The sequence below is a fragment of the Lathyrus oleraceus genome, chromosome 6 (genome assembly GCF_024323335.1).
Source record: "Lathyrus oleraceus cultivar Zhongwan6 chromosome 6, CAAS_Psat_ZW6_1.0, whole genome shotgun sequence".
Taxonomy (NCBI): Eukaryota; Viridiplantae; Streptophyta; class Magnoliopsida; order Fabales; family Fabaceae; genus Lathyrus; species Lathyrus oleraceus.
This window is the reverse complement of record NC_066584.1, coordinates 25,057,063-25,080,640: the sequence shown is the minus strand read 5'-3', so window position 1 is coordinate 25,080,640 and position 23,578 is coordinate 25,057,063. Positions and strand designations below refer to the sequence as shown.

The 23,578-nt window shown below is 40.6% G+C and overlaps 1 protein-coding gene across 1 annotated transcript; it reads right to left on the bottom strand.

Moving 5' to 3' along the window:
- Positions 1–408: 408 nt before the first annotated feature.
- Positions 409–1,735, bottom strand: LOC127096939 (protein ENHANCED DISEASE RESISTANCE 2-like). Its single transcript, XM_051035465.1, has one exon. It carries the CDS (start codon positions 1,620–1,622, stop codon positions 681–683), a length of 942 nt encoding a protein of 313 aa, XP_050891422.1. The 5' UTR covers positions 1,623–1,735; the 3' UTR covers positions 409–680.
- Positions 1,736–23,578: the final 21,843 nt, after the last annotated feature.

The window sequence follows — 23,578 nt, the reverse complement described above, 5'->3', positions numbered from 1 at the left end:
GGTGAAACAACCTGAACCTGGTTGTCATTCAGCCATTATTAAGAAAACAAGATTCCAACATAAAAAAATATCAACCGATCATCATTGATGTTTAGCTTTATCTTCAACTAGCGGTAGCAATATGCTTCTTTTTGCGACAGAAGAAGTCTTAGCTATGTTATACACCAAAAGAATTATATCAATATATCTGGCAGCTTTATTTTATTTTTAACTAAAAATCCCAGCTTAGCCAGTTTGGAATCTAGCACTGCATGGACTTCTTTTTAAAAACACATAGGAAAAAAAATGAGTAATGAGACAGTGACTTCTGTTATCTTCGTGATTTCATCGACTTTGCTATGGCCCTAAAAGATAACGGCCAAATAGGCACATCTCTTTGCATAGTTTTGTTCGGTTATAAGACCAAAAAGAAAAAACAAACTAAACATTCCACATACCATCTCAATCCCAAACTTCACTTTACAGTTAGTTATCTTTCTCTTCCCTTCCCCGTCACATAAAATTTCCTCTAAATTAACTCTAACTTAATCGCACTGAATTTCTAATTTAATGGTAAATGTGCAAATTAAGATCTTACACCAGTTTTAAATTGAGCAATAATCCAAGAATAATAATTATTTGCAGAAGAATTTAAACTTAAGAAAATAGTTTATGTGCAAGTAAATAAACAATCATAATAACTAAAAATTAGATTCTTCCTCGTCTTCAGACTTATGGTGATTAACCTTGGCCAACCCAATCCCACGCGGCACTGACATTGGCGCGTGTGATGAATCTACAACAACGGTAGCTGACGACATTTCCATCTGACAAACCCTAACAGCACCGATCAAACGCTCCGGCAACTCATCCTCCGTCTGCGCTTCAACAACAAAACCCATGTCAATGGTAACAGAAGTTACATAACCCAACGCGAGGTGAAGAATCGCGTTTGCGATTGCACTGCTTCCAATATCAACGTCAATTTCTAAGTAATTCGATCCTCTATGGTAATTGCAAGTTAATGCTTTCCCTAACAAACACGCGCTATGGTTACCAACCGCTTTCTTCACGATCCACGGTCCTTTCACGATCCGGTTCACTAGCTTGAACCGTTGGTTTCTGAACGAGTCGTCGCCGTTTATGAATCTGTAAAGGAGTGAACCGGTTTGGATCGGTTCGTTTGTGGCAAAGTAGAACACTGCACTGTGATGTTCCTTGCCGCCGGGAATCTGAAGGTTTACGGCGAAGATGAAACTCTTAAGCGAGTGGTTTTGAGCTTGTGATTTTCTTAGCGCGTTTGTTATACGGTTATCGGCGCGTGCGAGTATATTATCGAGTTTAGTGGTGGATTTGAGCCAGTCCATGCCGGCGGGGGAAAGGAGATATTCGCCGGCGGGAGATTTTTGTCGTTTTGTGAAGTAATTGTTGGAGCGGAGGGCGAAGAGGTTGCCTGGAGGGGAGGTCCAGCCGTTGGTTCCGGTGTTAAGGTCCACGTGGCCAAGAGAACCACCGTTTACTGCTTCGGAGATCCAGTCGTGTTTGATTTCGGCGGCGTTGTCGCCGGAGCTGCGGCGAGTGGTCGTCGTGGGGTGCATTCTTTGTCTGCGGGAGGGTGCACATTGTGCAGAACTGAATTCCATCTATCTGGTGGGGAGGGTGTGTGTAAGTAAGAGTAAAAGAAAGGGGGTGCAGAAACTGAAAAAGAATGATTTGAAAATGTACTACACTGTTTCGAGAAACCATAGTCGAGCCCGTCTTTTATACTGACAAGGCAAAGCCAGCTAATGCTCGACTATACATAAAGCAAATTTTCTTTAGTTTAATTTAAAATTTACATTGTTAACTAATCATAAACATACGTGTAAGTGAGTAAAAAAAGAAATTAAAATAAATATTTTTTAAATTAATTATTGAAAAATGTAAATTTATTTTAGACTGTGAAATCAATAACGATCATGCATTTAAGCGTTCCAATCTCCTAGACCTTATAGTTGAGAGGTTGTGTGTAACACCAACATTTTTATAATTTTTAAATCATTTAAGCATTCCAATCTTCTAAACCTTATAGTTGAGAGGTTATGTGTAACACCAACATTTTTATTATTTTTAAGTCAATTGTGCTAATATTAAGGTGTTTGAATGCTTAAACATAATTATATAATTGTTAAAATTTTCTTTTACAAACATAAATTGATTTTCTCACAAAAAATCAATTCTCTTATCTACAAAAATCGACTTATGTTGTATGTGATGATTCTATTATCATTAGAATTTTTTTTCTTGCTTGTGAAATCAATTTTTGGACAAAAATACAAGATTTATTCCACTTTTATGCAATTTAAATTCAATAGTTGTTGTTTGTGAAATCAAATTTAAATCTAAAAAACCTATATTTAAAAATTTTAAAATCAACATATTTAAAGGATTTTGGTTTAGATTTTGCTTTAAGCGAATTAGAAGTTAAATAAAAGTTTGAGATTAAAGTTTCTAAAACATTCGATTTTTTGTGCATGTGCATTAGACTATAATATCTTGGGCTAGGCCTAACTACCATAAAACGAGCCCATTGAAGGCCAAAGAACTCGACCTATCAAGTCTCCAAGTCGTAAATGACACAAAGAATGTTTGAATAGGACGGGGGCAAGATCACATGACGAACATGTGATCAAGATCTCTTCACACCCTCTATGATGCACTATCTCTTAAGAGAACGTGTCGACCCACGTTTAAAGTAAGTCTAACCCGAGTCTCTCGGTGAATAACATAAGTATTTATGGTCGCATAAGTTAGTCACATCTCCTACATTAAAAGGGATGGCTCACCTTGGCCACTATATTGGTGATCCAAAGCCTAAAGACGTGTGGCCTAACTTATAGTGTATTTCTGGTTCGGTTAGGGCCTTAGTATCTTGTATAAAAAAGATTTTTAAGAGTTCTTGACTAACATTATAAATAGACGCGAGATAACCTCTCTATATATAGTAAATAGTAGAGTGGTAAGGAATCACTAGGTTTCATAAATAACCCTTTAGCTTAGGTTCATTTTCCTATAACTTATTGTTCATATTATCTAAAAAAATTCAAAACAAGATAACTTAACCTCACTCATTACAACACAATCTTGACATTCTTTCAGGAGATCTAGCTCTTCCTCACACCTTTCTTCGTTATCTTTCTTCGATAATTGGTGCAAAGTTCTCCAACTTGATTCTCCTATTTTGACAAACATTACCACTTCAAAACTGTAAGTAAGCTGAAAACGAATTTCTATAATGGAATAATGAAGGGTGGTCCTATATGCCTAGAGAACGCATGGAAGTTCTTATGCCAAATTACCTTTGGCATTGTCTTGTCTCTGTCTTAGACCCCATAATAAGTCTTTGTTTGCTAACTTAGCTTGGTTATTGATATGAGGATATTCTATAACTACTACGAAAAACACCTATAATTGAGATTACGAATGACCTATTATAACGGTTGAACAATCATTGTTAGGTAGGAGTGATTGTATGTGGGCTGTTTACAACCATGGTTCAATGCCCATGGTAGAAAACTGGAAAGCGTGCTACCTATAACCATAGTTGTTTAAAATACCCGTGGTGAGAGGTTTATCATCATTTTTTATTTTTTTCACAAGTTTTGCCCGACTACATTGATAACTTTCATCACAATATATAATAATAAATATTTTTAACACAAGAACAATAACAAAAAGAACAACAAGAATAATAACAAGAACAATAAGAACAACAACAATAATAATAACAATAACAAGAATAACAAGAACCACAAGAAGAACAACATCAATAAAAAGAACATCAAGAACAATAACAACAACAACAACAACAATAAGAACAACAACAAGAATAACGAGAACAATAAGAACAACAAAAACAAGAAGAAGAAGAAGAATGACAACAACAATAAAAATAATAAGAACAACATCAAGAATAACAAAACAAAGTAATAAGAACAATGATAAAAGACACAAGCATTTTATCCCGGTTCACCATTAACTAGGTTACCTCCAATCCATCCATAAGGCGATTTGCCTTATCCAAAGACTTAATCCAATTATCAAATCATGATTATAAAGCAATGGCAACCTGTCATTGATTTCCCAAGAGCCTGACCTACCCGATCGCTTGAGAAACCCCAACGATCATTGACTCCTTAATGAAGATGGCAAGAAAAATAAGAAATTAGCGGTTTGAATTTGGTTTCTAAAAATGATTTTTTTAACTTAACACAACTAACAGTAATACAAATAATAAAAATAATGAAACAATTATTTTTATTCTGGTCCGATGTTAACTAAGTTACCTCCAGTCCACTCGGCAAGGTGATTTCGCCTTATAAACAAGGACTTAATCCACTATAACCAAACTGATTACAGAAACACAAAAACTAATTGTCAATGTCTTCTTGAGTGACTATACCCTAGTCACTCAAGGAATACAAACCCAATCAATGAGATTACAAGAAATATGTTTACAAGATTACTTCTAAGAAAGCATATTACACAAATTTCAGTACAATGAATTTATCATACAAAAATGAACAAAAGCTCTATGTGTGTTTTCTTTTCTCTATACACAAGAATAATATTCAATTCAGCAAAAGCGTTGTGTGTAGTAACGTAAATTAGCAGCTTGTTCATTCTTCCAGGTCTCCTTTATATAGAAGTTAATGTAAGTTCCAATGGTTGATGAATGCTATTTCAAGTAGAATTCTGATAGTAGATAGTTTTTCCACTCGTGAAAAAGTGTAAAAAAAAATTAAGCCCTCGACTTGGGTATATCCCTTTGCAACTAATCTGGATTTGTATCTTTCTATTGATCCATCTGCTTTGTGCTTGATTTTGTAAACCCATATGCTCCTATAGGTTTAACATTGGATGACATATCCACCAATACCCAAGTACTATTTGCAGTAAGAGCTTCTAGTTCAGAATTGATAGCTAGCTTCTAATTCTCATCTTTGCACATGCTTCCTCATAAGTTTTAGGTTCATAATCTTGGGTGACAGACATGCTGAATGACTTATGATCATAAGATAAAGACTCAAATGAATGGAAAGAAGTAATAGGTTATGAAATACCTGAAGCTGATGATGCAGCCAAACTGTTTGATGAATTGCACACATAGTCCTCTAGGTGAGTAGGAGCATGTCTGTGTCTACTATTGTTTGTTGGTGGTTGATTCATATTGTCTATGGTTAGTAGGGTGTATAAGTAATGTGAAAGAGAATTGCCATCCAAGGCGCAGCGGAATTTAAAATTTTCTCCATTTAGTGATCCTTACAAATGGCCATGATCAGTGATAGAATTGTTACCTCTTGTGGCGATCACGAACGTTGAACGATGACAACGCCTCTACTCAGTCCACACGAACGGATTCCTTCAATCTCAGTGCTAGCTGCTATGAATGAAGGCTTTGAGTGAGAGAGAGAGAGAAACGAAATTCCAATTAGAGTTACAATGCTTTTACCCAAGGGTTCTATTTATAGAACCACTTGTGTGGGCTTCAAGCTAAAAAGCCCACTTAAGTGTATTTTGGCCCATATCTCATAATATGCCAAAATCACTTAAGCGTGTGGTACCTTACCATATTTCGTATTCTACTTAAGTACACCGTACCTTACGATGTTCCTTAGTTACTCTATCTCTCATCAATCCGTCCTTTGTGTGTGACCCTGTAGGTTTTTGCGACGTTGACAATTATATTAAATCACGCATTTAACATAATAAACAGTGAGCGGTATCTAGCAACACATCACTGCTACCCAAGTCACGAAAATGTCATGTGATCTGACAAATCCTTCTGTGATAATAATTATGTGTATAATTACCCCTTTGCCCTTATGTCTATATTTAACACAAGGCATAGACCGTGTCATCCTTGTCCAGTTCAATAGTGGGCCCATAGACATTTATCCTGTTACGCAGGATGGGCAAATTCCATCTAGGACACTCATGTCCCTCAGCATGCTTTGTGGAGTACCCATCAACTGTCTTTATGGTTATCCAGTTACGGACAATGTTGGATCAGCAATAAAGCACTCGACTCTACATCTAGGGTCCATAGTGGTTTCAGGTCGAAGAGTGGTATACACCATTATCGCCATGAGAATAACTTATGACACTTTGCATAACATTCTATGTAGTATTCTCATAGCGGGTCAATCCAGTATAAATATTACTCTTAATATTCATACCTATGTTTAAGACTTGATAACTCTTTATCCATGATCCATGAGATGTGATCATCAGTCTACAAACATAATAGTCTTAATGCTTTAATGTTATCCCACTTCACAATAAAGCTCGACTACAGATACTTTAAGAATAGTGTCCTTATGTTTAATGTGATCTCATGATTAAGTCATACTTGATACATCAAACTGACTATCTATTCCAGGGACTTTATTAAACAAACATAATAAAGAAAAAGCCTTTTATTATTAATAAATAATTCGATACAAGTACCAAAAGTATTGGCATCTAGGGCTTACACCAACAATCTCCCACTAGCGCTAGAGCCAATAAGACATACCCCTAATGCCCATAGATCTAGTATGGCCATCATGCTTCTGTCGCGCAAGAGGCTTTGTCAGTGGGTCAGCAATATTGTCAAGTGTAGGTACTCTACATATTTTCACATCTCCTCTATCTATTATCTCTCGAATGAGGTGATAACGCCTGAGTATGTGTTTGGATCGTTGGTGAGATCTAGGCTTCTTAGCTTGTGCGATAGCACCATTGTTATCACAATAGAGATCAATGGGATCCACAATGCTATGGACTATGCCAAGTTCACTAATGAACTTTTTGATCCAAACAGCTTCCTTTGCTGCACTTGAGGCAGCAATATACTCGGCCTCGGTTGTAGAATCAGCAACTGCATCTTGCTTTGAACTTTTCCAGCTCACAGCGCCACCGTTTAAGCAAAACACATAACCAGATTGCGATCTAAAGTCATCCTTATCTGTCTGGAAGCTAGCGTCGGTGTATCCAATTACAGCCAACTCTTCCTGACCTCCATATATCAAGAATGAGCCCTTAGTCCTTCTCAAGTACTTAAGGATATTCTTGACAGCTACCCAATGGGATCACCAGGATCAGATTGGTACCTACTCGTTGCACTAAAAGCATACGAGACATCTGGTCGAGTACATAACATGGCATACATGATAGATCCTATTGCATATGCATATGGAATCTTATTCATGCGATCCCTTTCTTCCTTAGTTGAAGGGGATTGTGTTTTTGATAGACACAGGCCATGTTGCATAGGGATGAATCCTTTCTTGGAATCATGCATATTAAAGCGTCTCAGCACTTTGTCTATGTATGTACTCTGACTTAGGCCAAGCAGTTTTTGTGATCTATCTCTATAGATTCTGATTCCTAATATATAGGCTGCTTCACCTAGGTCCTTCATAGAAAAGTATTTCCTCAACCAAGACTTTACTTGTTGTAGGGTAGGGACATCGTTTCCAATGAGTAATATGTCATCTACATATAATACCAGGAAAACGATCATGCTCCCACTAACCTTCTTGTAGACACAAGGCTCATCTTCGTTCTTGATGAATCCATATTGTTTTACAGTTTCATCAAAACGAAGATTCCAGCTTCTAGAAGCTTGCTTCAATCCATAGATTGATCTTTGTAGCTTACATATCTTTTGGGCTTGTTCCGGTATGTCAAATCCTTCATGTTGTGTCATGTACACATCCTCAAGAAGATTCCCATTAAGGAAAGCAGTTTTGACATCCATCTGCCATATCTCATAATCATGATATGCAGCGATAGCAAGTAAAATCCGAACAGATTTAAGCAACGCAACTGGTGAAAAGGTTTCATCATAGTCAACCCCATGAATTTGTTTATATCCTTTTGCAACTAGTCTTGCCTTATAGGTATGTACCTTACCATCCATGTCAATCTTCTTTTTGAAGACCCACTTACATCCTATATGGTTAACTCCTACAGGAGGCTCTACCAAGGTCCAAACTTGGTTTGTGTACATGGAATCCATTTCATATTTCATGGCTTCTAGCCACTCCTCAGGCTCGGGACCAGTTATGGCCTCTTGGTAGGTCACAGGCTCATCTTGATCCATGAGTAATACATCACCTTAATCTGTTATGAGATATCCATATCTCTCAGGTAGGTGACGTATCCTGCTTGACCTACGCTGGTCTTGTTCTACTTGAGCAGGTTCCTCTTCCACAACCACTTGTGTTTCCTGCTCTAATTCCTCCATAGGTGTATCGATGCTTTGTGATTCTTGAATTTCTTCAAGCTCTACTTTCCTCCCACTGATTCCTTTGGAAATAAAATCCTTTTCCAGAAAAACTCCAGTTCGAGCGACAAACACTTTGCCCTCAGAAGGATTGTAGAAGTAATACCCTCTTGTTTCTTTAGGATACCCCACAAATAAGCATTTGTCAGATTTGGGCTCAAGCTTAGTTGAAATTTGTCGTTTCACATAAACTTCGCAACCCCAAATCTTCATGTAAGACATATGTGGTTTCTTACCACTCCATATCTCATATGGTGTCTTTTCAACCTTTTTGGATGGAACACAGTTAAGTGTGTAAGCTGCTGTCAACAGTGCATGTCCCCAAAAGGAGTTTGGAAGATCGGCGTGACTCATCATGGATCGGACCATGTCTAACAGGGTTCGATTTCTTCTCTCAGATACACCATTCCATTGGGGTGTTCCAGGAGGAGTAAGTTGGGATAGGATTCCACACTCTTTCAGATGGTCATCAAACGCTAGGCTTAAGTACTCACCACCTCGATCTGATCGAAGAGTTTTAATATTCTTACCTAGTTGGTTTTGTACTTCATTCTTGAATTCCTTGAACTTTTCAAAGGATTCTGATTTGTGTTTCATTAAATACACATAACCATATCTACTGAAATCATCAGTAAATGTGATGAAGTACTGAAAACCTCCTCTGGCTGGTATGTTCACTGGACCACATACATCAATATGTATGAGGGCCAAAAGATCATTAGCTCTTTCACCTTTTCCTGTGAATGGAGACTTTGTCATCTTTCCAATTAAACAAGATCTGCATGTCTCATATGATTCATAATCAAAAGAGTCCAAGAGTCCATCTTTATGGAGTTTGGAAATGCGTTTCTCATTTATGTGGCCTAATCGACAATGCCAAAGGTAAGTTGGATTTAACTCATTAGGTTTCATCCTTTTAGTATTAATGTTATAAATAGGCATTTCAAGACCAAGGACATATAGTCCATTGTTCATTTGTGCAGTAGCATAGAATATATCATTCAAATAAATTGAACAACAATTGTTCTTTATTATGAATGAAAAACCAAACTTGTCCAAACAAGAAACGGAAATAATATTCCTGCTAATTGCAGGTACATAATAACAGTTCTCTAACTGAATTATTAAACCACTAGGTAAAGTCAATACATAAGTTCCTACGGCTAAAGCAGCAACCTTTGCTCCATTGCCAACTCATAGGTCGACTTCACCTTTTGCCAAATCTCTACTCCCTTTTAGTCCATGCACATTTGTACAAATGTGAGAACTGCATCCAGTATCAAATACCCATGATGCAGAAGTAGATAAATTAATTTCAATAACAAAAATACCTGAAGTTGAAGTCTCTACTCCATTCTTCCTATCTTCCAGGTACTTTGGGTAGTTCCTCTTCCAGTGTCCGGTCTTACCGCAATGGAAGAAGATGCCTTCTTTTGCTATGCCTCCACTAGGCTTCAAAGCAGCAATAGTGGGTTTGGGTTTGACAACTTCCTTGCCTTTCCTTTTATCATGTTTGAGGACAATCCTCATGTTTCGGTACCAATCCAGAAAATTTATCCCAGACAATTTTTCCTTCTCAAGGATTGATTGCAAGATGTTGTTAGAGGTGTTTGTTGTCATGGTAATCTACATAAGGATTAATGAAAATATAAGTATCATTGGCATATTTAATTAGGCCTTTAATTAAATATGCTCCCACTATTTTACTTAAAACAAATGACCCTCATCATTTGATTCGGAAAATCCCGTTGGAAGATTTTCTAGTGGGTCGAGATCCATATTTCACTTCGTTCTAAGTCTGCGTAGGCGGATTACACAAAACTAGGTTATTTAGGTAGGAACTCCTTCCAATTGTATCTCATACAACTCTAGAAATTTTTAGTTGGGTGAATAACTCCTTATTCAATCCATCATATGGATCATTCCCAACTCTTGCTTCTAAACATATTTAATATTACTATAATTAAGTTTGACCCATCGTTTTAGCAGTTGGATATTACAATTATCCCATCGCACCTTACCAATATAGCACTACGCCAAATAAGGGAAAAGAGGGCGCTTATTTTGGCCTATAACAGCTGTCATACGGTGAACTAGACTTTATTTGGATTTGTAATCGCAATGTCGCGGTTAGCAAGAGTCGCCACCGACTTTTCTTTTATCCCTTAAGGAAAGGTGGAAAAGAACAGGAAAGACCTTAATTTTAAATTCTTAGGTTCGGGAGGTACTTTATACAAAGGGAAGGTATTAGCACCCTTTGTATCCATGGTTATCCATGGGCTCTTAATTGCTCAATCATTTATGTTTTCTTTGTTTGAAAAAAGGTGGTTGAGAAATGTGTAGGAAATGTTTTGAAAAGGAGAATTTAACTTTGTAATGATTCTTGCATGAATGTATACAAAGTGGTTATCTCGTTTAGTTTTTTTTGAAAGTAGTTTAGAAAAATATAACTTGGCAATGATCCTAGTACGGATGTATGCTAAGTGGTGATTTTCCAAAAGATGTTTGAAAGATGTGGGGTGTGAAAAGCATTTTTTTGTTATGAATGAGCAATTAAGGTTATACCTGTCCGAGGTCTTTACCGTCATTTCCTATCCTTGTGAGGGTAAAACTGTCCTTACTATTGAGAAGTAAGTAGTTTATCCTTGGGATGTAGAAGGGTCATCGTAGGGTCATCGGCTGGTCATTGAAGGCAACAGTTGTGAGGATACCTTAGCATTCGAAGGGACTATCATCATTTAACCGTAGGCTACACCGAAGGGTCATCGAGGGACAAAATGGTATTTTCGAAGGCAACGTCCGAGGGACTATGATGATTTTACCGAAGGGTCTTTGCTAAGGATATCCCCATATTCGCGGGACATGACCGTATTACATAATTGTGGGGTAATAAAGAGAGGTCCGATATCATTTATTTAAAGTCCATGTTTTAAGTTCATTAAGTAATTATGGTGATACCGCATTAACTCGATACATTAAAATCAACATTACATTAAAAATTAATATAGTAAAATTAATTAGGCAATCAATATGAATCTTCACATTAAAGTGAAATAATTTAGAATCCCTCTCCATGAAGGCTTCCCATGCATAAAGCGGAGTACCTAGCCGGCTATTTCTTCGGAAGTATGCTAGCCTTTACACCATGAACACACGGATTAAAGCATCGAGGTAAAGTACAATTGGAAATTGCATCATAAAATAAACATCACAGCCAGAAATTTAAGCCAAAGAACTCAGAATCATTATTAGGTAAACATGAAATGGGCAGCAAAAAGGCAAAGCAGCCCCTGGCCCGGTCGCCTCTGCTTCGCCTAGCGAAGGCTCAGCGAAAGCTCGCTGCGGGCTCGCCTAGCGATGAGCTAGCGAGCGGCCACGGGTTTGAAATTTGAGAACATTATGACTTCAACCTGCAGCATGGCTTATGGCATCCAACATATAATTATATGGTTCAGTTTCACAATAGGCGAACACATTTAAATTCTCATGCAAGACTTCAAAATGTTGATGAATTCAATTATAATCCACAAATTAAGAACATGAAGTGGTACCATATGCCAAGTGAGAGTACAAAACGATATCACATGCAAATTAAAATACTAAAGTGGTACCACATGCAAAATAAGGACACAAAGTGATAATCATATGTAGATTAAGACCCTAAAGTGATATCATATGCCAATTAAGAAACTAAAGCGATAATAGTGAGGCAAACCTGTTTGCAAATCGAGTTGCAACCTTGAATTGGCGAGCCGAATTGAGTTGGGCGACGGTAGCTTCGGAGCGGGTAAGCGGCCTTCAGGGTTTCCGCCTTCTGAACTCTTTGGATCAGCAGGGTTTCTGTGTTTCTCCCTCTGGATGCGTGTTTCCGTCCGTCTTCGTCCGTCTCTGTGTGTTCTTTTTCGTGGCAGAGGAGCAGGTATTTATAGTAGAGGTAGTGGTGACCTAATGGGCTTAAAATGAGGTCCAAAACCTCAAATTCTCGCAAGCTTCGCTAGGCGAAGGAATTGCTCGCCTAGCGAGCAAACTAGGTCTGGGCTTTTTCCTGGATCCAATGCTTCGCTGGGCGAGGGGCATGATGAAATGTTCGCTAGGCGAAGGAGCTGCTCGCCTAGCGAGCCAGCTGTTTTGGGCCGCCTGTGGATTGGGCCTGTTGTGAGTGGGCTTTTGTCCATTTGATACCAGTGCCTTGCAGAACAAGTCAGAGGGTCTTGGAAAATGTTTGGTAATGCCAACGGGCAAATTTTGGGGTATGACAGCTGCCCCTGTTCAATATTCTCGAACCGAGAGAGTAGAATGGCATGTGCCGTTCGTGGTCTGGAGGTGAAAGATTATTGAACACTTAGCATGCCCCAAAAATTTGCACTTGTTCATTTGTCTTGACGGAGATGGGCTTAAAGATGCCATCCAAGAAACTTGCTGAGGAGATTTCCAGATTGTGTCGTACGTTAGACGATATCTAGAGACATGGGTGTCACACCGGGTCATACATCAGACCGTATAGTGAACCCTCCATTATGCTGTTGACTTCGTTGGGGAGTCAGAGTATGCTATACTGCTGGGGATAAGGGATCAGAATGGATCATACGTTAGATCGTGTCTGAATACCAGAGTGAGCTGTTCATTAGGCAGATGACTTTGCCGAGGATGAAAAATCAGAATGGATCGTACGCTAGATCGTATCTGAGTTGAAGATCCAAATGGGTCTTATGATAGACTGTATTGGAGTTGCAGGATGAGCCGTCCATTAGGCTGAATCTGATGATAAAAGGGGGTAGTCATACACTAGACTACACTTCAGAAATGTACCGTACACTAGGTAGCATCTGAGGAGACGAAGGTCAAATTGGGTCGTACATTAGACCGTATCTGAGCAGACTGAGCCGTCCATTAGGCTGAATCTGATGATAAAAGGGGGTAGTCGTACACTAGACTACACTTCAGAAATGTACCGTACACTAGGTAGCATCTGAGGAGACGAAGGTCTAATTGGGTCGTACATTAGACCGTATCTGAGCAGACTGAGCCGTCCATTAGGCTGAATCTGATGATAAAAAGGGGGTAGTCGTACACTAGACTACACTTCAGAAATGTACCGTACACTAGGTAGAATCTGAGGAGACGAAGGTCAAATTGGGTCGTACATTAGACCGTATCTGAGCAGACTGAGCCGTCCATTAGGCTGAATCTGATGATAAAAAGGGGGTAGTCGTACACTAGACTACACTTCAGAAATGTACCGTACACTAGGTAGAATCTGAGGAGACGAAGGTCAGATTAGGTCGTACATTAGACCGTATCTGAGCAGACTGAGCCGTCCATTAGGCTGAATCTGATGATAACAAGGGGGTAGTCGTACACTAGACTACACTTCAGAAATGTACCGTACACTAGGTAGAATCTGAGGGATATAGTTAAATCTTGAGTGTAATTGATAAAGATGTCCGTCTGAATGGACCTTTGTTTTGACTGTGTCAGGAGGATGATTAACCTGAAAAATAAAGTTAGCTTCATGCTATGTCATGATGCATGAGATGTTTCGTGTTATGCCAAGAAATAAATGCGAATGTTGTATGCATGCGTATGATGTGAAATGATGTAAGGAATGAGTTATGCGTATGAGAAGTTCTGCTTGGAGACCCTACTGGGGAAAATAAATCCCCATCTACTGATTAGAGATACTTGTAATGATGACCCTTTCTCGGCAGGGGGTTGTTGATTTGGTCTGATGGTGGAAATATTCAACAGAGCCTGGCTGGGGATGGAAGAGAGGATCAATCTGTCTGATGATATCGACTTCTTCTGGGAAATAGCTGGCTTTGCTCGAGGAATAATGTCAATTTCTCCTGAGGAAAAACAAGCTTGCTGGGGAGAATAAGATTGGTAGCGGATTCATTGGAAGCATGGTTAGACCTTCTCCTTGATCCTGAATTCGGGTAGTAATTGCTATTGCCATTCCATGCATGTATTTTGATAAACATTGATCATATTCAAATGCATATATTAATTCAAATCAAATCAATGGACATTTATGCAAACAAAACAGAAGAGTAAAAGTGAAATAAAATTGCATTGATTTTTGAAAGAGGGCCTATGAACAGGCAATCTGTGTACAAGAAGACAAAAATCCTAGTAAGAGGAAATTGTCAAGAACACAAAGAGAAAGCTATGCAGAGAAAGTCCTATTGATTTTAATTCCACTACTGTCATCTTGTCTTCGAGCATCTCATCTCCTGCTGGCGGATAGAAGTGATTGGCTTGGTCAGTCCCTTGAACTTGGATGAAAGTTGACTGAGAACGGGATATAGTCATACGCTTTAATCCCTAATTTTTGCCTGGACCGCCTTTTCAGGTTTTCAGTCCACCGGGATACCCTTTTTTGCCCAAGCCGCCTTTTCAGGTTTTCGACTTGCCGGGTGTACATTTTTATATGTTTATCCCTAATTTTTGCCCGAACCCTTTTGGTTCGCCGGGATGCCCTTGCTTTTGCCTAGGTACGTCGACCTAGCGGGTCTCTTTTATGCGTAGTATTTTTTAACTATGTCCGCGTTCACGGGATGCGGGAAGTCTTCGCCATCCATTGTAGCAAGTATCATGGCTCCACCAGAGAATACCTTCTTAACTACAAATGGCCCTTCGTATGTGGGAGTCCATTTGCCTCTGGGATCACCTTGGGGTAGAATGATACGCTTGATCACCAAGTCACCAATTTGATACACCTGTCTCTTGACTCTTTTGTTAAACGCCTGGGTCATGCGTTTCTGATATATCTGCCCATGACCGCAAGTCTCTTTTCATCAATCAAATTTATCTGATCGAGTCGTGTCTGAATCCATTCATCTTCATCTAAGCCCGCCTCTTTCATGACTCTTAGAGAGGGAATCTGGACTTCCACTGGTAAAACGGCTTCCGTTCCATAGACTAAAGAGAAAGGAGTTGCCCCTGTCGAAGTGCGTACTGAAGTGCGATAACCGTGAAGAGCAAACGGTAACATCTCATGCCAGTCTTTGTACGTTACTGTCATCTTTTGTATGATCTTCTTGATGTTCTTATTAGCAGCCTCTACGGCGCCATTCATCTTTGGCCGGTACGGAGAGGAGTTATGGTGCTTAATTTTGAACTGCGTGCAGAGTTCAGTAATCATCTTGTTGTTCAAATTAGTACCATTATCAGTGATAATTCTTTCAGGGATGCCATATCGACAAATAAGACTATTCTTGATGAACCGTGCCACCACATTCTTGGTGACAGAAGCGAATGAGGCTGCCTCTACCCACTTTGTGAAGTAATCAATAGCGACGAGAATGAAGCGATGTCCATTAGAAGCCGTAGGTTTGATCTCTCCGATCATATCGATGCCCCACATTGCAAAGGGCCAAGGAGCTGTCAACACGTTCAATGGAGCAGGGGGCACATGTACTTTGTCCGCATAGATCTGACACTTGTGACAGGTTCTGGAGTGATGGTGGCAATCCGCTTCCATGGTAGACCAATAATACCCTGATCTCAGAATCTTCTTGGCCATTGTATGTCCATTAGAATGAGTCCCAAAAATACCGTCATGCATGTCTTCCATAATCCTTTCTGCTTCCTTTTTATCCACACAGCGAAGCAGAGTCGAATCATGATTACGTTTGTATAATACTCCATTACTCAGAAAGAATTTAGCGGAGAACTTCCTCAGGAATTTCCTGTCCTTAATGGATGCCCCTTCAGGGTATTCCTGAGCTTCTAAATATCTTCTTACGTCGTGGAACCAAGGTTTCTCCTGTACCTCCTCAGTGTTAAGTCCATAACAGTATGCTGGTTCATCTAATCGTCCAATGGTAATCATGGGAGCTTCACCGTCCCATCTGACTCTGAACATAGATGACATGGTAGCTAATGCGTCTGCCAACTGATTCTCCTCTCGTGGAATATGTTCAAATGCTATTTCTTCAAAGTATGGGATTAATGTCATCACCTGCTCTCGATAAGGGATGAGATTTGGATGTTTAGTATCCCATTCCCCTTTGATCTGACTGATTACCAAGGCCGAATCTCCGTACACACTCAAAAACTTGATTCGCCAATCTATAGCAGCTTTGAGTCCAAAAATACACGCTTCATACTCAGCCATATTGTTGGTACAATGAAAACATAATCTAGCAGTGAGAGGTGTATGGTAACCTCCGGGAGAAATGAGTACAACCCCAACACCATGGCCCAATGCATTAGAAGATCCATCAAAGACCATAGTCCATCGGGATCCCCACTCGGGTCCTTCATCTGGTTTAGGTTTTTCATTATCAGTAACAAACATGACATCCTCATCTGGGAACTCAAAATTCATAGATTGGTAATCATCCACCGCTTGATGAGCCAAATGATCAGCCAGCACGCTTCCTTTGATTGCTTTCTGAGTAGTGTACTGGATATCATACTCTGTTAAGATCATCTGCCATCTCGCTATTCTTCCGGAGAGGGCAGGCTTCTCGAACATGTATTTGATGGGATCCATCCTAGAAATCAACAAAGTGGTATGATTCAACATATACTGTCTTAGTCGGCGAGCAGCCCAGGCCAAAGCACAGCAAGTTCTCTCGAGCAGTGAGTATCTTGTTTCACAGTCGGTAAACTTTTTGCTCAGGTAGTATATGGCATGCTCTTTTCGACCAGACTCGTCATGTTGCCCCAATACGCACCCCATTGAATTTTCTAACACGGTCAAATACATGATTAGAGGTCTTCCTTCAACTGGTGGTATCAGAATCGGAGGTTCCTGGAGGTAGTTCTTGATTTTGTCAAAAGCTTCTTGGCATTCGTCATTCCATATCATCTCTTGATTCTTCCTCAGCAATTTGAAGATGGGTTTGCAGGTAGCGGTCAAGTGGGAGATAAATCGAGCAATGTAGTTCAAACGTCCCAAGAAACCTCTGACTTCTTTCTCCGTATGAGGAACTGGCATTTCTTGAATAGCTCTCACTTTAGCCGGGTCAACCTCAATTCCTTTACCACTGACAATAAAGCCCAAGAGTTTACCGGATCTTACTCCAAAGGTGCATTTGTTCGGATTCAATCTCAACTTGTACTTCTTCAACCTCTCGAACAGTTTGTATAAATGATCGAGATGCTCTTCTTCAGTATGAGATCTAGCTATCATGTCATCCACATATACTTCTATCTCATGATGGATCATATCATGGAACAAAACCACCATAGCACGCTGGTACGTTGCCCCTGCATTCTTTAAACCAAATGGCATTACTTTATAACAGAACGTGCCCCAGTGTGTCACAAACGTAGTTTTCTCCATGTCCTCAGGCGCCATCTTAATCTGGTTGTAACCTGAGAATCCATCCATGAATGAGAACACCTTGTGTTGAGCGGTGTTATCTACTAGAACATCAATGTGCGGGAGTGGAAAGTCATCCTTGGGACTTGCTTTATTCAAATCTCTGTAATCTACGCACATTCGTACCTTACCATCCTTCTTGGGCACTGGCACCACATTAGCAACCCATTGAGGATAAGAAGTAACGGCTAGGAAACCGGCATTGAACTGTTTCATAACCTCGGCTTTGATTTTCTCGGACATTTCAGGACGCATGCGACGAACCTTTTGCTTAACAGGACGACATTCTTCCCTCGTTGGCAGTCGATGCACCACTATATCAGTATCCAACCCGGGCATGTCTTCATAAGACCAAGCGAAAACCTCTACATAGTCATGTAACATCCGAATCAATCTTTCCTTGACACTGCTTTCCAATCCTGCTCCTATTTTGACTTCTTTTCTGTCTACCTCAGTACCCAGATTTACAATTTCGAGGGACTCTTCATGTGGCTGTATAGTCTTTTCCTCTTGCAGTAATAGTCTGGCAAGCTCTCCAGGGACTTCACAATCTTCCTCACTTCCATCTTCGGCTTGGTAGATCGGATTTTCAAATTCATAATGAACAGTAGCGGAATTATTATCAATAGGATCCAGAGTGGATACGGATCTGCAATTTGTTACGTGAGTGTGTGTAAGAAAGCATAGCTTGTTCGAAAGACGACAGGAAAAATAAAGAGCGCAATATTTGAATGCGAAAAAGTCCACTGATTTATTGAATATGAATATGCTTATGAAATGACAAAACCCTTAACAAATTAGCTATTGTGCCCCGGGCGTAGACACAATGCTTTAAGAAGTTCAATTGAAAAATTAAAGATTTGCAATACTAAATGGACAATAACAATTACTCCTGACTAAAGGAGATCGGGATAGTGTCTTCAGCCTTCCAATTATTGAGTCCGTCGCCAATTGTTGGGTAGATCCAGCTATCCAGGTCACAATCACTGTCAGCATCTCCTACAGCATTAATTTGACTCTTGTCAGGGCTGAACCCCAGGCCAAATTTGTCAGACTTGTATGGTACTTCGATCAATTGACCCCAGCCAGTACGACCACCATCCTCAACCATGGCTTGAGCGTCCTTCAGAGAAATCATAGCAGGGGGAGCACGAATAACCTTGGGTATACAGGTAGTTGGCTTAAGGACAGGAACGGTCGGAGGAACTACTTCAAATGACTGACAAGGAGTCTCAATGAATTCACCATCCATCTCGACGTATCTGAAGGTATGCACACTACTGACAATGTACTCTTCTTCTCCACACACGGTGACAATCTTACCCTCTATCGGATATCTCAACTTTTGATGGAGAGACGAAGCTACAGCACCTGCCCCATGAATCCAAGGGCGTCCCAGTAAGCAGGAATAGGCAGGACGAATGTTCATTACATGGAAGGTAGTCTTGAAGACTTGAGGTCCTATCTTGATAGGGAGGACTACTTCGCCATGGACAACACTCTTCGCACCATCGTAAGCACGTACCACAATATCACTAGGTTTCAGTTCAATGCTTTTACAATCCAGCTTATCCAGCACATCTGTCGGCAACACATTCAATGAAGAGCCATTATCTATCAACACATGAGCCAAAGTGATTCCCTTACACTCGATGGAAATATGCAGGGCCTTATTATGATTCTTTCCCGCTGGTGTCAGGTCAGTATTGGAAAAACCTAGGCCACCGTCGACAGTCAGATTAGCAACATAGTTTTCGAACTGATCGACGGAGGTCTCCTGAGGTACATGGGCAGTCTTCAGGAATTTTATCAAGGCATTGGCATGAGATTCAGAAGATAACAACAAGGACAACATCGAGATTTTAGACGGGGTATGCCCCAACTGTTCTACCACATCAAAATCACTCTTGCGGATGATTTTCAGCACTTCTTCCATTTCTCGTTTGGCAACGTCTTCAGTAGTAGCTTCGATCGGTGTCTCTGACTGAGAAGGGTTGACTGGTTCCTTTCCCCGGTTTTCGGGAACCGGAGGTGAGATCTCTGGAGAGAAGATCCTTCCGCTTCGAGTAACTTTACTAGTCCCAACAATATCATTAGGATTAGCAGAATTGCCAACTTGCTTTACACCATGGATGTAAACATCACCTCCATAATTCCACGGAATGGCTTTGCTCGAGGAATATGGTACTGGGCCAGGTGTAGTAATGATCAGGGGGGCTACCTTGGGCTCAGCAATGATCTTCACAGGTACTCTGGGAGCAGTAATCTTTACTGGACCTTTGGACCTTGCAATCACAGATACTTCTTCAATAGGGTTTTCCGCCTTAGAAACCCTTTCAAAGAGGATTGTACGATCGTCCATCAGTCGTTGGATACCATTCTTCAATTTCAAACAGTCTTCGGGCCGGAGCATGCAGAGATTGCAATCTTCAATACAACCTGGAAATAAACCAACTTGCAATAAATTCCTCTTTATGATCGGGAGAGGAGATGTTAAGTCCGCTACAGTAGTGATGAGAGGATTGTCATCGAGAGCATTAACAGCCTTGTCATGGTTAGGCATAGGAGCAGTGATGACATTAGGAGTCTCCGGAGGCTCAAACTCAATTTCTCCAGCTTCGATCATATCCTGAATCTTATTCTTCAATGGCCAGCAATCGTTTGTATCGTGCCCGGGGCTATCGGAGTGATATGCACACCTGGCATTGGGATTATAACGAGAAGAGGAAGTGTTGGGATTTGTAGGAGGATCTCTGAGGGTGATCAAATTTGCCTTCAGCATTCCCTGCAGTGCCTGTGCCAAGGTCATATTGATCCTGGTGAACTGCCTTCTTGGTCTGTCTTGTCTTTGCTGGAAGTTTTGAGCTGGCGGGGCTGCGATTGTCACTGCTCCAACGGCATGGTCACCATTTTTCTTACTATGATTCTTTTGACCATACACAACATTCAATTCATTCTTCCCATGGTAGGACTTTTTGCTGCTTGTAGAAGTAGCCGCCTGTAACTTTCCACTTCGAATGCCGCTCTCCACCCGTTCACCTGTCAGTATAAGTTCAGTGAAACCTGATGAAGAACTCCCCAGTAGGTGGCTGTAGAATGGGCCAGTCAGGGTACCCATGAACAGGTCTACTAATTCTCGGTCAGTCATAGGGGGTTTGACTCTGCCAGCCAAATCTCTCCATTTCTGAGCATACTCTTTGAAGCTTTCTTTAGATCCCATAGCCATATTCTGCAACTGTAGCCGAGTAGGCGCTAATTCAGAATTGTACTGGTACTGCTTATAGAAAGCTGTTGCTAAATCAGTCCAGGTGCGGATGTCAGAGCTCTCGAGCTGATAATACCATTCCAACTGGGTGCCAGACAGACTTTCTTGGAAGAAATGGATCCACAGTTTCTTATCAGTGGTATGCGGCTGAATCTTTCTCACATAAGCCCTTAGATGCATCTGAGGACAAGACGCACCATCATACTTAGTGAAAGTGGGGATTTTGAATTTGCGGGGAATGGTCACATCGGAGACCAGACCCAGACTTTCGAAATCCAGACCAGGTGTCTTCTGACCCTCCATGGCTAGCATGCGTTCCTCCAGCAATTTATACTTATCTTCCCTTGGAGAGTACTGTTCATTTCCATACTCTTCATCGTCATCCTCAGGGTTAGAGAAATCAGCATTCTCCTCCTCTGAATCATTTTCCGCCCCCTCTTCTGTACCATTCGGGATTCCAAATTTGATTCCCGTAGCCTGTCCTTTACGCCTTCTGCCCGGGTTAATGAAGCTCACAGCTTTCTTGTCCTTCTTCTTTTCGGCCAAAAGAGCCTTCAGTTCCTCCTGCCCCTTGGATAAGCTTAGCATCATCTCCTTGAACTGAGCATTCTGAGTCTGGAGATCTTTGACAGTTTGTTCGAGATCCATTTTTCTGTTTAAGAGGCAGACCGTGAGAACATGGTTCTTTGGAATACCTGTTATGCACTGTTATGTTATGCGATGCAATGTATGAAATGTTTTCAAGGACTTTTGGAATTTAACTTTGCGTAAATCACCAACAAGGGAGAAACGTTTATTGCTAAACTTTTTTTCCAATGTTCATTACAAAAGGAATAATAGTAAAATACAATGAAAGCTCAAGTCTCCCAGGGGCGACTTCTTTTTGGGCGAAGATATGCATTGAGTCTTCGTTCCTCGTTAAGCTGACTGGTGAGCTCTAGTACTTTCTTCCTTTCTGCATTGAACTGAGCTTCAAAAGTATCCCTCTCCTCTCTCAACTGGGTCCAGGATCTTTTCAATTCCTCAACATCAGTAGGCATATCTGGGTAAGGAATGATCAGGGAAGTACCTCCTTCGACCTCTGATTCAACAATCAATGGTCCGACTGCAAGATATGGCATGACAAGTTCGCGAGCTCTGGCGCGTACCCATCTGAGATAAGGCTCCATAGGAATAGAATTTTTCTTGCCTAAATTGCTTCTTTTCACCATGCCCCAAGCTCGTACAAACCTTTGGCGGAGCCCTTGAGAGTCATTGTCATAGTCAAACACTATACCTTGGATAATCATTTCATGTGGACCGTCTCTTCGAGCATGCCCGAACTGACGTAGGGCTAAGGCAGGATTATAAGTAATACCTCCCCTTATCCCCAGGAGTGGTACATTAGGGAATTCTCCACAACGGTCGATGATGATAACATTTTCTCTGAGGTTAGAACACCAACGGATGTCTAAATGGGAGAGTGCCATTATCCTTTGGGACCATTTCAGATTTTGATCATTCTTCAAGATTGATTGAGGAAGGTGCGAAATAAACCACCTAGACAACAACGGCACGCAGCACATGAGAGTCCCTTGCCTCTTCATAGTACGAGTGTGAAGGGAATGCAAGACATCTCCAAGCAAGGTAGGCACAGGGTTATGAGTGAGAAATATCTTAATAGCATTCATGTCTATGAATTGGTCTGGATTAGGGAATAACACCAAGCCATAGATTAGCAATGCCAGGATGTCTTCGAAAGCACGGACATTCATAACTTTTAAGAATTCTCGGGCCTTATTTGTCAGGAATTTGGCAAGTAAACCCTTAACTCCACTCCTTGTTACCCAATTAGCTTCAATGTCGAACTTCGTCATGTGTAAAGCTGCGGCAACTTCTTCAGACTTTGGAACCTTTTCTAAACCACTGAAAGGTATTTGATCAAGGATAGGTATCCCAAGCAGCTGGGAGAATTCTTCTAATGTGGGTACCAACTGATAATCTGGGAAAGTGAAGCAATGATGTTTAGGATCGAAAAACTGGAATAGGACTCTCATCATATCTTCCTTGAAACCAGTGGTAACTAAGTTGAGAAGATGACCATGTTTCTTGTTGAACTGAGCATGATCGGGGAGTTCTGACACCAAATCCTTGAGTTGAGGAGAGATTGCTACAAGATTGATCCGGATAGTCTTCCTGGAGGCCATAACCTGTTTAACAGAGCAAAGCTAAATTCCTAAGTCCTTGAAATGGTTAGTACAATGTTATGATGTTATGATGTTATGATGTTAAATGAGTAACAAGCATAAACAAGTCACACAACAATCATCCCTAGGTTTTAAGGCTTGCATGAGTTCCATAGGTAAGTACCCTCCCCACTGAAGTTTGGTTGGTTCAACCTGTCCTAGAATAGTAACCGGGTTCTAGAAGGATCTCAGATCATCGACCTTTCTTTAGGCCCACTTCAGTGCAACACCAAGTGGTTGACCGAAGCTTTCCTAAAGTCCAATCTCAAAGAGTGTAGTATCGAGTATCAACCAACCTCAGTCGGAACCGGAGTCAGTTATCTCACTACTTTCTAATGGCTAGGATGAGTCAATTAGGGTTCTAAAGGTCTGGTTAATGCTTTGATGACACCACGCGGAAGCCAAATTTTTTCTCAAGTAACATGAGGACCATCAGGACAACCAAAGTGTCGCATTAACCGTAG

What these genes read in the sequence shown, in the direction of transcription:
- LOC127096939 (XM_051035465.1), bottom strand. Translation starts at nt 1,622, where the DNA reads ATGGAATTCAGTTCTGCACAATGTGCACCCTCCCGCAGACAAAGAATG.